This window comes from Electrophorus electricus, chromosome 7, assembly GCF_013358815.1.
Source record: "Electrophorus electricus isolate fEleEle1 chromosome 7, fEleEle1.pri, whole genome shotgun sequence".
NCBI lineage: Eukaryota > Metazoa > Chordata > Actinopteri > Gymnotiformes > Gymnotidae > Electrophorus > Electrophorus electricus.
The window spans coordinates 20,737,265-20,752,264 of record NC_049541.1 but is presented as its reverse complement, the minus strand read 5'-3'; the positions used below and the strand labels follow the sequence as shown (position 1 = coordinate 20,752,264).

General features: G+C 42.7%; 1 protein-coding gene across 1 annotated transcript in view; it reads left to right on the top strand.

Annotated features, from left to right (window-relative positions):
• The window catches only part of dcn (decorin), a 20,553-nt gene that overhangs the window by 465 nt on the left and 5,088 nt on the right, over positions 1 to 15,000 (top strand). The window contains exons 3-5 of the mRNA XM_027021586.2: positions 8,217 to 8,451; positions 12,895 to 13,007; positions 14,659 to 14,872. Coding sequence (XP_026877387.2) covers positions 8,229 to 8,451; positions 12,895 to 13,007; positions 14,659 to 14,872 — 550 coding nt within the window. The 5' untranslated portion in view covers positions 8,217 to 8,228. The remainder of the gene's footprint in view (positions 1 to 8,216; positions 8,452 to 12,894; positions 13,008 to 14,658; positions 14,873 to 15,000) is intronic.

The window sequence follows — 15,000 nt, the reverse complement described above, 5'->3', positions numbered from 1 at the left end:
CTGTTGAAGAAACAGGGCTTTGGCAAATTGTTTGGCAAAAAGAGGACCTGGGTTTCTGCTCATCCTTGTGTGAGTGTGAAAAAGTCTTGTGTTTTGCTAAATACTCCTTGGATTAAAAACGTTTGTTAAATGTTGATTCCAAGCTGTTAGGGTTGTGCGCCATTTCAGCTATCTCTGAGAGATAATGCTTGCTCTGTGTACGTTTTCAGAACAAATGACAGTAATGTGCATGATAAAACTAAAATGGCATGGATTTGACTGTGTATACACAAAAAATAAATTAATATTATGCATGCAATGATGTTCATTCATGTGTTCCGTTCAAAGCCACAGGTGGCGTACATGACAGGTGTGTGACTATTGTTGTCATTCTGATGATACAAACCATAGTGTGTGTTTGTATGTGTGTGTGTGTGTGTGTGTGTGTGTGTGTGTGTGTATCTAAGTGTCATCTTATAAGGGGGTGTGGTGCAATGGGGACCAGCTAATGGTGCTCTTGCATGAGTGTGTGTGTGTGTGTGTGTGAGTGTGTATTACATATTTTCCTACTTTACTCCTCCAGCTCTTGATGTGTACCTCATGGCTTGAACAAGAGAATGTTTCTTAGAATTCCGACTCGATGTAGCACTCTCGGGAATCCCAGTGCCTTGGCTGTGGGCTGGGGGCTTCTCTGATGGACCAGGTGATGTTTATACCCAGTACGGGTCAGTCTGCCCTTACATGGTGTGTCTGTGCTCTTGGGGAGGGGGAAGGAACAGGACTTCAGAGAGACAAGAGGTTCTCCAATGTTGGAAAACTGCTTCAGCTTTTCCTTTCTTTCCCCTCTTCCTCGGCACAACCTGGCTCCAGCTGGAATTCTGTTAACTGTATCAGAACTGCCCTTCTGATCACTTGTTTCTTTTAACTTAAAGATTATTTGTGTGCCTTTAAGTTGGCCGTTTATCATATACCCCAGGGTCTGTCTGTGCGTGTGTGTGTGTGTGTGTGTGTGTGTGTGTGTGTGTGTGTGTGTGTGTGTGTGTATGTGTGTGTGTGTGTGTGTGTGTGTGTGTGTGTGTGTGTGTGTGTATGGTTGGAGGCCAGAGAGCTTGGATCTTGAGCTCTGCCTGCTCCCCCTCATGTGGTCTTTGGTTCTCATTACCTGCATCTGGCTCCAGAACTTTCCTTCTGCCACCCAGTCGCCTCAAGCTATATGTGCTCACAGAGGGACGCGGAGAGAGATAGAGAGAGAGAGAGAGAAAGAGAGAGAGAGAGAGAGAGAGAGAGAGAGAGAGGGAAAGAGGGAGAGACACAGAAAGAGATACACAGAGAGAAAAGGATGAGTACCTGGCACCCTCATTGCATTAATCCTGTAATGATACCTCTTCCTTCCGACCATGGGCAGATCTGACAGAACTCTTCCCGGCAGCCCACCACAAAATTCCCAACTAACTCAAAACACAAGCAGACTGCAGGAAGGAAGCAAGGAGGGAGAGGGGTCCAGATGATTTCACATTGGCTACTGCCTTTTGCAAAATCTCCCAGTTCCACGCTGTCGCTCGGGAGTACGGCACATGGCAGGTTTGCTAGTTTCAGGGTCCTGTCATTCCTCATCTCTGGCAGATCACGTTACCAGACTGTGCCACGAAGCTTCTTCTGAGGCCAGAGTTCTCCATGCTCCCTGCAGCCCGTAGAGGTGAGACTCAAGGAAGCGTGGCCACGCTGGACAATGGCTCCACCCCCGTCCCCGGTCCTGTGCCTCCTGTCCACACGGGTCCCGCCCTTCTGATACAGAGGAACTAGAACGGCTGGAGAACTTTAGAGTACCTAGAATTCACTGCTGCACCCAAACAGACATGACACATTTCATTACAATGGGTCAAAGAGTAAAGGCACCATAGTAAAGGGGGGAAGGGGGAGAGGTGAGGGATTGGATGGTGAAAGTGTTCAATCTGCCTGTTGCAGAGTGTATCTAATTCTGTGGGGATTCATGTTTCCAGTTCTTGGATGGGATGGTTCTGATGTGGCTTAACCAGTCAGGTACCCCCTCTCAAATTGACCTTAAAACACCCTGCATGCTTTCGGTGCACAAAACGCCATTTTGTGGTCTTTTTGGTGTGAATCCCAAGAGACATTAGAATTACCCAAAGCTTTGTGAGAAGGTTTTAATTGTATCTTGGCAGCAGCCTAAACATCGGGTTAGTTGTCTGAAATGCTTTGAAGGGTTGAATGCAGAATGATCCATGTTAGAATGGCTCAGAAGTGTTATTTATTTAACTGATAATATTTCATTTTTGTGGTGGTATTTCTGAGTTTTTCTCCATTTTGTTTTATGAGTTTTTCTCCATGGACTGAAAGACTGTATGAAGTTAATGACTGAACATTGACTATGATAACTGCTAGCATAAGGTTTGGCTAAAACCATGATGCTAAATGGTCTTTACTGGCTTTAATTTGTTATTAGCATCCACAGAGGATTTGAGTGAAAGATATTTTACATGCTACTTGCCAGATTTGAGTCTACTTGCCAGATTTGCTCATTGGAGAAATGTAAAATTGATCACATTATTCAAGAAGGAATATTCATAAAAATGAAAATAAAAGAGTTCAAAGATGTTAAATATAATAGGATTTCTGCTATTGAATGTAATCTATGCAGAGAAATGGATCATCCAACAACTGTTTAAAGGAAGCAGTCAATCTAGAACAGCTGGAGGGAAAGATTATTTTAGAACTGCGGGAGGGTTTATTCTAGAAATGTTTTTTTTTTTTTTTTTGGTGTGTGTGTGTGGGGGGGGTAGATTATTCTAGATCTGTTGTAGGTCATTCTAGAACTGTTGGAGGGGGAGATTATTTTAAACCTGCCAGAGGGGTCATTCTAGAACTGTTGGACAGAGAGATTATTCTAAAACTGCAAGAGGGGTCATTCTAGAACTGTTGGAGGGAGATTATTCTAGAACTGCCAGAGGGGCATTCTAGAACTGCTGGAGGAAGATTATTCTAGAACTGCCAGAGGGTCATTCTAGAACTGTTGGAGGGAGATTATTCTAGAACTGCCAGAGGGTCATTCTAGAGCTGTTGGAGGGAGATTATTCTAGAACTGCCAGAGGGTCATTCTAGAACTGTTGGAGGGAGATTATTCTAGAACTGCCAGAGGGTCATTCTAGAACTGTTGGAGGGAGATTATTCTAGAACTGCCAGAGGGTCATTCTAGAACTGTTGTGTGTCTTAGGGGCAGTCATCAGTCCTCATGTCCTAAATGTCCCACAGCCTTAGAAATACCTCACACAGCTTCATTAGCGACGGCCCCTGCGGAGAGACCTCTGAAGAAAAGTGGACGTGCTCAGCTAAGAGGGTGAGGGAGAGACATACTTTATCTTATTACCTGCAAACAAATGTAAGCAACTATCATGCATTGAACACATGATATGGTTGGAGCACCTTCAAAGCTTCATTACCAGCCAATTAAAGTAGCATGTGGTCAGTACTCAAGAAGCCATAATACATTTTTAAGGTTGTTATGTAGACCACAGACAGTTCTAACAAGGTGACTCATTCTTGAACCAGTGCTGTAGTGTGAATGTGAACACACAAGCCAATGGGCTGTCACATGCCTTGACACTGATGTGTGTTCTAGTAAAGTGGTGCTGATTAGAGACCTTCTATTTACCAAGGGGAGATTTTTTCAAAAGTTGTTTCTTTAAATATTACTTGGATTACATATGTAGATTACAGTATACTATTTATACTGGTCAGAGGTCTGTATATGGCTGCTCTAAGCCTGAACACTACCTACATCATTGATTCCTTCCATATCTTTAACAAATCAGATGCTTCTCTGCTCTGTTAGCCACAAATCCTGTAGAAATTTGGCCCTTGGTTAAATATCTTTGGAGTAAAAGGTGAAATTAGTTCTGCTTTGCTTAAGAAGCACATATAGAAATATCATGACTACAGAATTTAGTTACAACACAGCAACAAATGAGTCGCCTAACATTGTCTGTTAACAATATATGTAGACCTTAATCTGTGATAAATACTACCAGCATGCAGGCCTGCTGCCTATGTGTGAGTCAGTGGGCTGAGTCAGGCTAGCTGAGATAATATGTTCCTAGTCCCGAGCCCCATGCATCACTGACAACACTCTGGAACTGACTGCCAGTTGGCTAATTTAGCAGACAAGCACAGAGAGGTGCATGGGAAACAGTAACCCCCCTCCATCTCCACCTCCTGCCTGTCTCTTGAGGAGACAACTCCAACCTGCTCTGACACAGCCGAGGGCCTCGAAAGCTTAAAGGAGAAGTGGAGAGGGAAGGAATGAGGAAAAAGGCAAAAAAATGAAAGTGACTGTTTGTTTGGAGAGCCACGGACCCCTTCTGCACAAGCTTTGGTGGTCTGGCGGTGATGTTTTTGGTTAAATGCCCCTTGCAAGACCAGGCTGGAAACAGGCTGCAGAAGACCTTCACAAGGGATTAGTACACATGGCTTTGATGTTACTGGGGTCTCCAGTGTTGTGTGGAATTGTTTCCATTAAGGGTTGAGGGGCTGTTAACACAGTGGGGCATAGTGGGGCACTGCAAAGACCAGTGAGATGCAATGCTTCACGCCTACACGCTCTGGGTAACGTCATCTCGCTGCACTTCCAGTAACCCAGACCTGCTAATCAAAACCATGTCAAGTCACACAGGAATCCATTTTGTTCAGTAACATGCACAGAGTCAGTTTGTGTATAATTAGTAATGACAGGACAACAGAGCGTGATCATGATGCCAGACACAGCATTTTAGCGAGACGAAACAAAACACGAAAAAACAGAACAAAATGCGCAGACACACAATACTCAGACAAAAAATGCCAAGATACAAAACACATAGAGAGAGAATATTCACACAAATCTCTCCCTCATAGAATTCTCAGATACAATATACTCTGCTACAGATCACTCAGACACAAAACTCTCAGAAATTAAATTCTTAAAAACAAAAAACCCAGATACAAAATACTAAGGCACAATACTCACAAAACACTTAGACACAAAAAATTAAGATACCAAATACTCAAATTACAGATTGATCACAAAATCCTCAGACACAGAACAATCAAACAGAAAGAACAGTCAGGCAAAAAAAAACTATAAATACTGTACATTTTGTAAATACTTACAAAATACAAAAGTGAGATGCAAAACAGTTATACATATAATGTGAAGACACTGAAAACCATCAGAATAGTCAGACCTTTGATGTGATGGGATATGATTTTTAATGTTTGTTTTGTTAAGTAATGCAGCCAAGCCTTGTTCATCTCTTCAAACACTTCAAACTGTTCAAACAGTACTATGAACATCAGCACCACTACTACTATAGTAATGAGAGCTGTTAAAACACCACTATGGACATCAACACCACTATTACTATAGTGATGAGAGCTGTTCAACACCACTATGGACATCAACACCACTATTAGTATAGTGATGAGAACTGTTCAAACACCACTATAGACATCAACACCACTATTACTATAGTGATGAGAACTGTTCAAATACCACTATAGACATCAACACCACTACTACTACAGTGATGAGAACTGTTCAAACACCACTATAGACATCAACACCACTATTACTATAGTGATGAGAACTGTTCAAACACCATTATGGACATCAACACCACTATTAGTATAGTGATAAGAACTGTTCAAACACCACTACAGTGATGAGAACTGATCAGACACCACTATAGACATCAACGCCACTACTACTAGGTGGAGGTGGTGGTCAGAAAGCCACAGAAGGAATCTGGTTATCTTTATATGAATGAGTTAGCCAGTCCTGTCTCGACCTGCTTGGAGATGGGAAGACCACGCAGACGACTCCAGAGACACTGAATGAAACTCCCTCTGTTTCTACAGCTGAGGAACATTTCAGATTCCCTCTTACACACAGGATACAAGAACAGGAGAAAAACAAAGAGACTGAAACAGCATCTGGAACAGTTTGATACTGCTGTATGCACTGCAAGGTTGTAAAGATCTGTGATTGCATATATAGTAGATGACTATTTCCTGTGATGGTGAACAGCTTAAATCAACCCCTGGTTTCCAGTTTTTGGTCTTTTTTACACCTAGATAAAGTTTAGGCAATGTTAATACATGAGGTCCATGTTTTCCAGTATGTGTCACTACAGGAAAAATCAGTGGTGATAGGTTTCAAGAATCAAGGGTCAAAGGTCTTCTTGTCTGAGATATTTTCCACTTTTTCCTTTGAATATTTTCTCTTTCACCCTTTCACCCTTCCAGTGGTTGGTCATATTGTTTTCCTCACACTCAGGCCTTCTACTAGAGTTCTGGGAATTTGAGGGTGTGCATGTGTGTGTGTGTATGTGTGTGTGTGTGTGTGTGTGTGTGTGTGTGTGTGTGTGTGTGTGTGTGTGTGTGTGTGTGTGTGTGTGTATGTGTGTGTGTGTGTGTGTGCGTGTGCACACAAGATGGTGTCTGTGACGTCTACGCTGAAACTCTGTGTAGAAAATAAAATCTAACTGCCATCCTTAATGCAGAAAAGAGCTGATTATGGCAAATGTTAAGAATACCTGCTCATAATGTGTCTGATTATGATGTTAAAGTCTTTTTTCAACTATCAAAGGTTTGGAATTTGGATATGCGTGAACTCTGATTAACCTCGTTCTCAGAGGACAGGGGTGTTTAATGTACTGGACCTTATAATAAAGAACCACAAAGAGTGGTGGGAACAACAAGGCTAATATCACACTGGACCTCCAGATCCAGACAGATTTACAAATAGTGGTGAACCAAACAGACATTGCATAGTAGATAAGGCACAAAAAACCACAGTGGTAACAGATGTAGCAGTCAAAAACAGGATAGAGCATTCAAAGAGAGCAACATAAAAGTGTGGAAAAATAGCAGGGACTGAAGAAGACAGGAATGTGGAAGGTTAACGCCAGTGTTGTGCCAGTGGTGACAGGGCACTAGAGGCTGTGACCCCTAAGATGGAGGTGGGACTCCAACAGACCCCAGGAATGATGTCATCAATATCGACCCTGAAGAGCACAAGTCTAGAAACAGCAAAAATATTTTGCCACACCCTCAAACTCTCAGACCTCTGGTAGATCTCACACACACACACACACACACACACACACACACACACACACACACACACACACACACACACACACACACACATACACACGCACACTCACTCAAATTCCCAGACCTCTGGTAGAAGGCCTGAGTGTGAGGAAAACTATATGACCAACCACTGGAAGGGTGATACAGGAAGTTATTTGTTGTATTTCTCTTGCAGAAACTGACCCTATGGATATTATCTAATAGATTTCAGATTCATATATAAGAGACAATGTCTTTCCCTGTGAATTTAACGCAGTACTGAGCTCTAACTTCCCAGAGGTCACCGTCCAAGAATTTCAGCTACTTTAATTATACTGGGCAAGACTGAGAGATGTAGAAAGAGAGGAAAAGAAAGAAAGAGTGAGAAAGATGAGATAGAGACAAGGAAAACTGTTTATACATTTACTTACCCAGTAATTTTCTGCACTTTGATGTGGGTCAAAGTGTATATAAAGCAGGCCTGGTGATAGCAGACATGTCTCTGCAGTGAGTGCTGTTTTATTCTCTTGAACTAAAGGCATAATAAATCTGAGCAAATTCACGTAACCAAGGGAAAAGGCCACACACTAGAGGACTGTATTCTTGGGGGCGATCAGTGTTCATTCAGATCGGCATTCTTTGACCCTCCCAGGAGAGCCACCCGCCCCCGCAGGGAGTTCTAGTCCTGCTACTTTACACCTGGCACAGCTAACGAACTGTTTGATGTGCGTTTCATGAGCGCTGGACTTTAGCTCTGCATGATTGCTCCTTTTTCTGTAATAAAACATTCTGATATTCTTATATAGTTGGGAAGGCATAACTGGGTTTTGCTGCTTGGGGATCCTTTTGACAGAGTAAATTATGGTTTTAAGCAGTTACAATGCAACATTTGATTCATTCATTATCTGTATTATACTTTTTTAAAATTTTCAAGCGCTTCACTACATATAAAGCATGACAATTTTTGCACAATAAAAAAATACTTTGAACTTTGACCCTCCTCCTTAAATTCCTTAACACTACTGATTGATACCCACCCTTCTTCATCTCTCATTGCCATGTAAACCACTCATCCTCTGACCTTTGCCCTTTCCCCCTGTGGCTTCCAGGTCACTGACAACATGAGGCTGGCCTGTCTCATCCTGCTCCTGGTGTCTGTGTGCTGGGCCCTCCCCTTCTATCAGTCTGGATTCCTGGACTTCATGATGGAGGACGAGCCTGGCTCAGCGATGTTCCCAGATCTTACCCCGCCAGAGGGGCCAGTTCTGCCTAGAATGCCTCTGGAGCCAGTGTGCCCCTTCAGGTGCCAGTGTCATCTCCGTGTGGTCCAGTGCTCAGATCTTCGTAAGTTTCTTTTATATCACATAGTTTATCTTTATCCTTTTTTCTATGTTTTTTGTGATAAAAGTACACTTTTTTTTCACACTACTAGATGGAGATAGTGGGTACCATCAACATTAACCTGGTAATAATCTAATAATCTTATAATCTAATCTAAGGGATGCCACAACGCAGAGTGATGCAGCAATACAAAGTTCAGTGGCCTCCACTATTAACTCATTAGATAATGACCAAGGTCTACCTGACAAAGTGCACGCTAAGAAAACAGTAAGTTCTTCATAGCCGTGCTCCTCTATAACCTGAATTTATCGTTCCTGATCTGAAGGAGATTTAGTTCAGACATCCTGATCTTGAAAACATAAAATAATTGCAGGATCTTAAAAAAAAAAAAATCTTCAAATATAAAAGGAAATTTCTCATACATCCATTTTTCCTTCATTCCTATTGAATTTACACTGGATAAGTCTCTGTGCCATTATGATCCCCACTCGACGGAAAAGAAAAATATATATAATTACCACGACAGAAGTTTGGCTCATGCACTTCTGCTGCTGTATAGATTTGCTTTTCTAAGTCTTTGCCCAAACAAGCGGAGATGGGATTGGCTTTACAGCTGCAGGCAGAGGAAGCCACAGGCTGTTAGTTTTGTCTTTTATGGGAGCGAACTGTGAGTGTCTTAGCTGTCAGAAGTGGAGGTGTGAGTGAAGGCGTTCTCCTTTCTGACCATCATCGAGTTCTTGCTTTAATAACCAGCCAGTCTCCATGATGTGAGCGATGCTTCACTTCCGCTCATAAGACAGCACTGGACCTAGGATGGTGGCCCCATTTCCTAATTGCTTCCACAGACGTGTGTGTGTGTGTGTGTGTGTGTGTGTGTGTCCATCTTTAGAGTCTTTTCATGCTGCAAACGTGGTCTATCTTCAGACTCAAAGCAAACCTTCGCTCAACATCTACCATGAACCGTGCAATGCATTGTTTCCATGTAATTACAAAGATTGGATTATTTGGGACTTTTCCCGCTTGTGTTCACTGGGTTTTAACTGGGAGGTTTTATTTCACTGCTGCAGACTCGTTGACCTCTGTGCCATCTCTTTTTAAAGGGAAGCAGTGTTGTGTTCTTGTGATGCTCTGTTGAAATGATTTTCTTCCAAATTAAGGTTAGTCTTCATTGTCATTATAGAGGTCTGACTCAGAGAGAAGGACTGGACTGGATCGTGAGTCCCAATATTTAAGCGATAAGTTACGTGTAAACTAATTTTTTACTCAGTACAGGTACATTACTGAAACAGGCCTACCTTGATTGTTTACAGTGAAACAACTTTCAAACCTGTATTAATTATAGCTATGCTGGGCTTTGTTTATGAAAAATAATGAAGGAAAAAATAATAACTGTGCAACATTACAGTCCTAAAAAAGAATACTTTCTTAGCTCATTCTTACTGAGAACCAACCAAGAAAGGTGGCAGCTGAGCTAGAGAGAGAGAGAGAGAGAGAGAGAGAGAGAGAGAGAGAGAGAGAGAGAGAGAGAGAGAGAGAGAGAGAGAGAAGCATTTTGCTTGCACAGCTAATGAAGCACCTCAGTTTCAATTATTCTGTTTCTCAGGAAATATTGTATAGTTCACTACAATTTTGACTAAAATCGTTAAACTTTAAGGATCTATTTTAAGATGAATGTTCCCTTATTCAAGGTTTTTTGAGTAAGAAACATAAAAAAGCGAAATCAATCAAATCTTTCGATCCTCTGTTTCTGGAAAGAGAGGCAGAGGACAAAGAGAAATAGAGAGAAAATAAGAGGAAAGAGATGTAGAGCGAGGGGGAAGAGGGAGAGAAAGAAAGGGAGGAATGGAGGGAGGGACAAAGCGAGAGAGAGAGAGAGAGAAAGAGCTGTATTCTCTAGCCTACGGCCCCCATCTGTTCCACAGCCCCTCTGGCAGACGTCACACTTATATGGAGAGAAGCAGAGAGAGAGGAGAAGAAAAGAAGAAACAGGGAGAGGGGAGAGGAGGGGAGAGGAGGGGAGGGGGGAGGAAGGAGAGGAGAGGAGGGGAGGGGAGAGGAGGGGAGGGGAGAGGGGGGAGAGCAGAGGAGGGGAGGGGAGAGGAGGGGAGGGGAGGGGAGGGGAGAGGAGGGGAGGGGAGGGGAGGGGAGGGGAGAGGAGGGGAGGCAAGATGAGGGAGGAGGAGGGGAGGGGAGGGGAGAGGGAAGGTGGAGCAAGCGTGCCTGTTATCCATCTAATCTCACCCTGTTTGCAGTGGAAAAATTAGTCTCCTACATGCAGTAGTGCTGCAGAGAAGAGCACAGAAACCCGAGCAGGGGCCCAAATGTGAAGCTGTTTCCTGGACAAACATATGGGGACCTCTGTGATGTCACTGTATGTTGTATGGAACCTCTGTGATGTCACTGTATGTTGTATGGGGCCTCTGTGATGTCACTGTATGCTGTATGGGGCCTGTGTGTGTCACTGCATGCTGTATGGGGCCTCTGTGATGTCACTGTATTTTGTTTGGGGCCTTTGTAATGTCACTGTATATCATATGCAGTTGATGAGTGCAGAAAGGGTGGAAACTCTGTGTGTGTGTGTTGATGCAGATTCTTTGTTTGCTGTGCTAGACAGAAAAGATTTTATTTAGTGGTTAATAACCCATAACTCTCATAACCCTACATAACCCTGCATTACCATAAATAACCCATTCAGATGTTTGGAGGCAAGCAATTTGATAAATGTTGTCCCAGCAGTTAAAAGTCAGCTGCAAGTGTAGATGGAGGTGCCTGTGTAAGTGTGTGTGCATATGTGCTTGTGCATCTATAAGTGTGTTGTATATGTTTTGTGCAGGTTATAGCCTCTGAAACAGTTTCTTTTGCTGTTTTTGCGGCACAACCACAAGAGAACACCTCTAAACCTGACCTCTCATCTTCCATTTGACCTGCTTCAAACAAGCGCTGTTGCTTTAGTCTAGTAGAACAGATTATTGTGTATCATCAGTATTTCAGAATTGCTTATCCTGATTGGTCAGGGAATCTTCATCATGGTATTATATTGTTGATATCAATTATTATTATTTTCATTAAATTATAATGTCTGATTAATTTGATTTCAGAACTGTTTATCTAGCATTGCCAGACAGGCTTTCTCTCTGGTGTTACACTGTTGATAGAAACTGTACTGTCATCATTAACTTGTAATATGCTAATTCAGTCGGCGTACACTGGACATGCTTGGCCTGTATTCACTGCAGTGCTTTGTGCTGAGGGGCAAGGCTCAGGAGACTAAACAGAGCAGACCAAGGGAAACATCTTTCATGAATTCTGGCATGTTAAGTGTCTTAACCCTTTAAACCTGGTCCATTCTGCACTTGTATCATGCAGACAAATGCATCGTCTAAAACTGTTTATATTCTTCTACACAGACATACACATGTGCGTGCACACACACACACACACACACACACACACACACACACACACACACACACACACACAGAGAGAGAGAGAGAGAGAGAGAGAGAGAGGGGTTAATGGTAAACCATTAGGTTAATGGTTATGACCTAAAACCATTGCAATGATTTAATGTTTACTCTGTAATAAATCTTTCCTACTTACCAAAATATAATCCTTGCACACCTCTGAAACACATTATTTATGCATTCTGTGGGTTTCCAAATTCTCTCTTTGGAAATGTAGTTTTAATGGTCTTGGAGACATACTCAACTCAAGTTCTTTTTAAGATGAACCAAGCTCACTGACCTTAGAATTTATATAAGTGATGAGTGATTGCCTCTGTGACTCTTAAAACTTAGCATTTATAACGTACTGTTCCAAGAGAAGCATGTTTCCTGTTTCCTTGGGTGGGCATTGTGGGTACAGTGACCCACCATTATGGAGGAGGCCTCATAGGTTGTGTGATGCTCAGCTATGACAGGCAGTCTGAGTCTGCAAAACACGAGGCTTCTTGGATGTTTAGGAGTTAGCATCTGGTAAATCCATCAAGATATTGAAAAACCATTGCATTTCAAATATCAATCAAGACCATTACATTTTCTGTAGCACCTGAAAGGCAGGACTCTGCCTTCAGTCTGGCATTACCCTTTTGATCATAGAGGTATTCAGCCTGATCTGTATCACTGCTTTACATCTACCTGACACCTTTATCCAAAGCAACTTAAAGTTATGACCGAGTACAACTTGAGGGTTAAGGGTCTTGCTCAGGGACCCAGCAGTGGCAACTTGGCAGCGGGGGGACTTGAATCAGCAACCATCCGATTACAAATCAAGTACTTTCACCGCTAAGCTACCACTGCCCACACTTTAAGGTGCCATCCTCTAAAAACTCTGCATGCCAGTATTTTAATGTGGAAAGCTAAACCTGAAATCCAGCATTGGCACCCACACACAGTTTTATTTTATGATATTCAGCTATTGTCATTGATCTCTCTTACGTCTTCTTAGGGTTGGAGAATGTTCCAGAAAATATTCCCAATGACGCCACTCTGCTGGACCTTCAAAACAACAAAATCAGAGAGATCAGAGAGAATGACTTCAAAGGACTCAGAGGGCTTCATGTAAGACAGCTTGCCCTCTCTCTCTCTCTCTCTCTCTCTCTCTCTCTCTGTTTCTCTCTCTCTGTCTCTCTCTCTCTCCCTCTGTATCTCTCCCTCTCTCTCTCTCTCTCTCTCTGTCTCTCTCTCTCTCTGTCTCTTTCTCCCTCTCTCTGTCTCTTTCTCTCTCTCTCTCTGTATCTCTCTCTCTGTATCTCTCCCTCTCTTTGTCTCTCTTTCTCTCTCTGTGTCCCTCTTCCTCTGTATCTCTCTCTCACTCTGTCTCTCTCTCCCTCTAAATCTCTCCTTCTCTGTCTGTTTATCTCTTCAATCTCTTTGCCTAACAGTCTTCAGAGTGAATTTCATAAGGCTAACATCATTTAACCTTAGAGAATGAGAATGGTCAACTGGCAGAGTTTTCCTGATCAGCCTGAGTGACTACTTCCTTTTTATGTGTGCTACAAAACAAGCGGAGGAGAAATGTCACTGTCCAAAAACTAGCTGAAACTTTTCTCAGTGGAAATTGGATGCAATTTGCCTTGTTTAATCCACAAAGAATTTGAACTAATCTGTTGTTCAAAAGTTCTTCAGTGTTATTGAGGACGAGTGTTTGTTTCCTGGCGTGTTGTTGAAGGAAATGCACCAGACAGAGGGCCTGCTGTTTTGCATGGTGTGGGGGTGTGCTTCCAAAAAAATGATTCAAAACTGAAATATTGAGATTTTTGAAAGTTACTGTCTGTTTCAAAAATCACCTCCCTTTCTCTGGGACATTATAGCATGGTGTGCGTCACATTTCAGAAGCTTAGTACTGATCTCCGTGTCACCCTACTGAAGTACATAAAAGCCAACCTTGACCTCCATATACCCTGCTGAGTGAATTCAAACCTAAAACCTCCAGATCTTCTCCTTCTCACCCGCTTCCCCATAAAGCCTAACGCAGGCCTGCTGTTCCAGATGCCAGAGAGAGCAAGAGGGCGTTATTCTCTTTTGGAAACCAGCCCTCCTCTGTCTGTAAGCAAACAGTACCTTCTGAAGCACAATAAACCCAGGCTGCTGTCGCTGGGTCCAGGGCTGTTCCTACGGCACATTGCCTGCCCTGCGAGAAGTAACACATTCCCAACATTTCTGCCTGTCTAGATACTTGTCAGGAGAAGTGGGTGGAGGGAGGGATCTTTTTATGCTGTGCAGGGAATAACTGCGCTAACAGGGTGTACTGTCACTGGTCTTCAGTGGAACTCGAATGTGACACCAAAGAAAAGGGGAAACTATCCATGGTTGGTCGGTTAGCTCAAAAAGCGGAAATGTTCATTTTTCATGTGCTGGAATACTTACATTTGTGATTATTACAAATGGCAATGTTACTTAGTATGCAAAAACTTCTGTTTTCTTATAAGATATTTCCAAAAGGGGTTAAATATTTGTAGTCTCAGAGAACAAACAGAAGACAGACACACTCGGATTATCAGCGGACTTCATAACTTAATGACTATGTTTAACTAATCTGAACTTTTCTTAAAGTTGTCAGTGTGATATAACAATAAGAATAATCACTGTGCTGTGATCCAAATTTTATAACAGTGGCATTTTACACAAGTTCTGCTCTAAAATCAACACAACACCTCTAACTCTCTCTCTGAGAATCAATACATGTTCCTGTGGTGTTCTTCTCCTCTAGGCTCTCATCTTGGTAAATAACAAGATCACTACCATTCACACCAAAGCTTTTGCTCCTCTGGTCAACCTGGAGAGGCTCTACCTCTCCAAGAACCTGTTGAAGGATGTTCCCCCTAACATGCCCAAGAGCCTGCAGGAGCTACGCATCCATGAGAACAAGATCACCAAGATTAAGAAGGCCACCTTCACTGGACTCCCCAATATTCTCGTTATGGGTAAGCCCAGAGAGGACGAGAGAGAGAGAGAGAGAGAGAGAGAGAGAGAGAGAGAGAGAGAGAGAGAGAGAGAGAGAGAGAGAGAGAGACACAGAGAGAGAGAGAGAGAGAGAGAGAGAGAGAGAGAG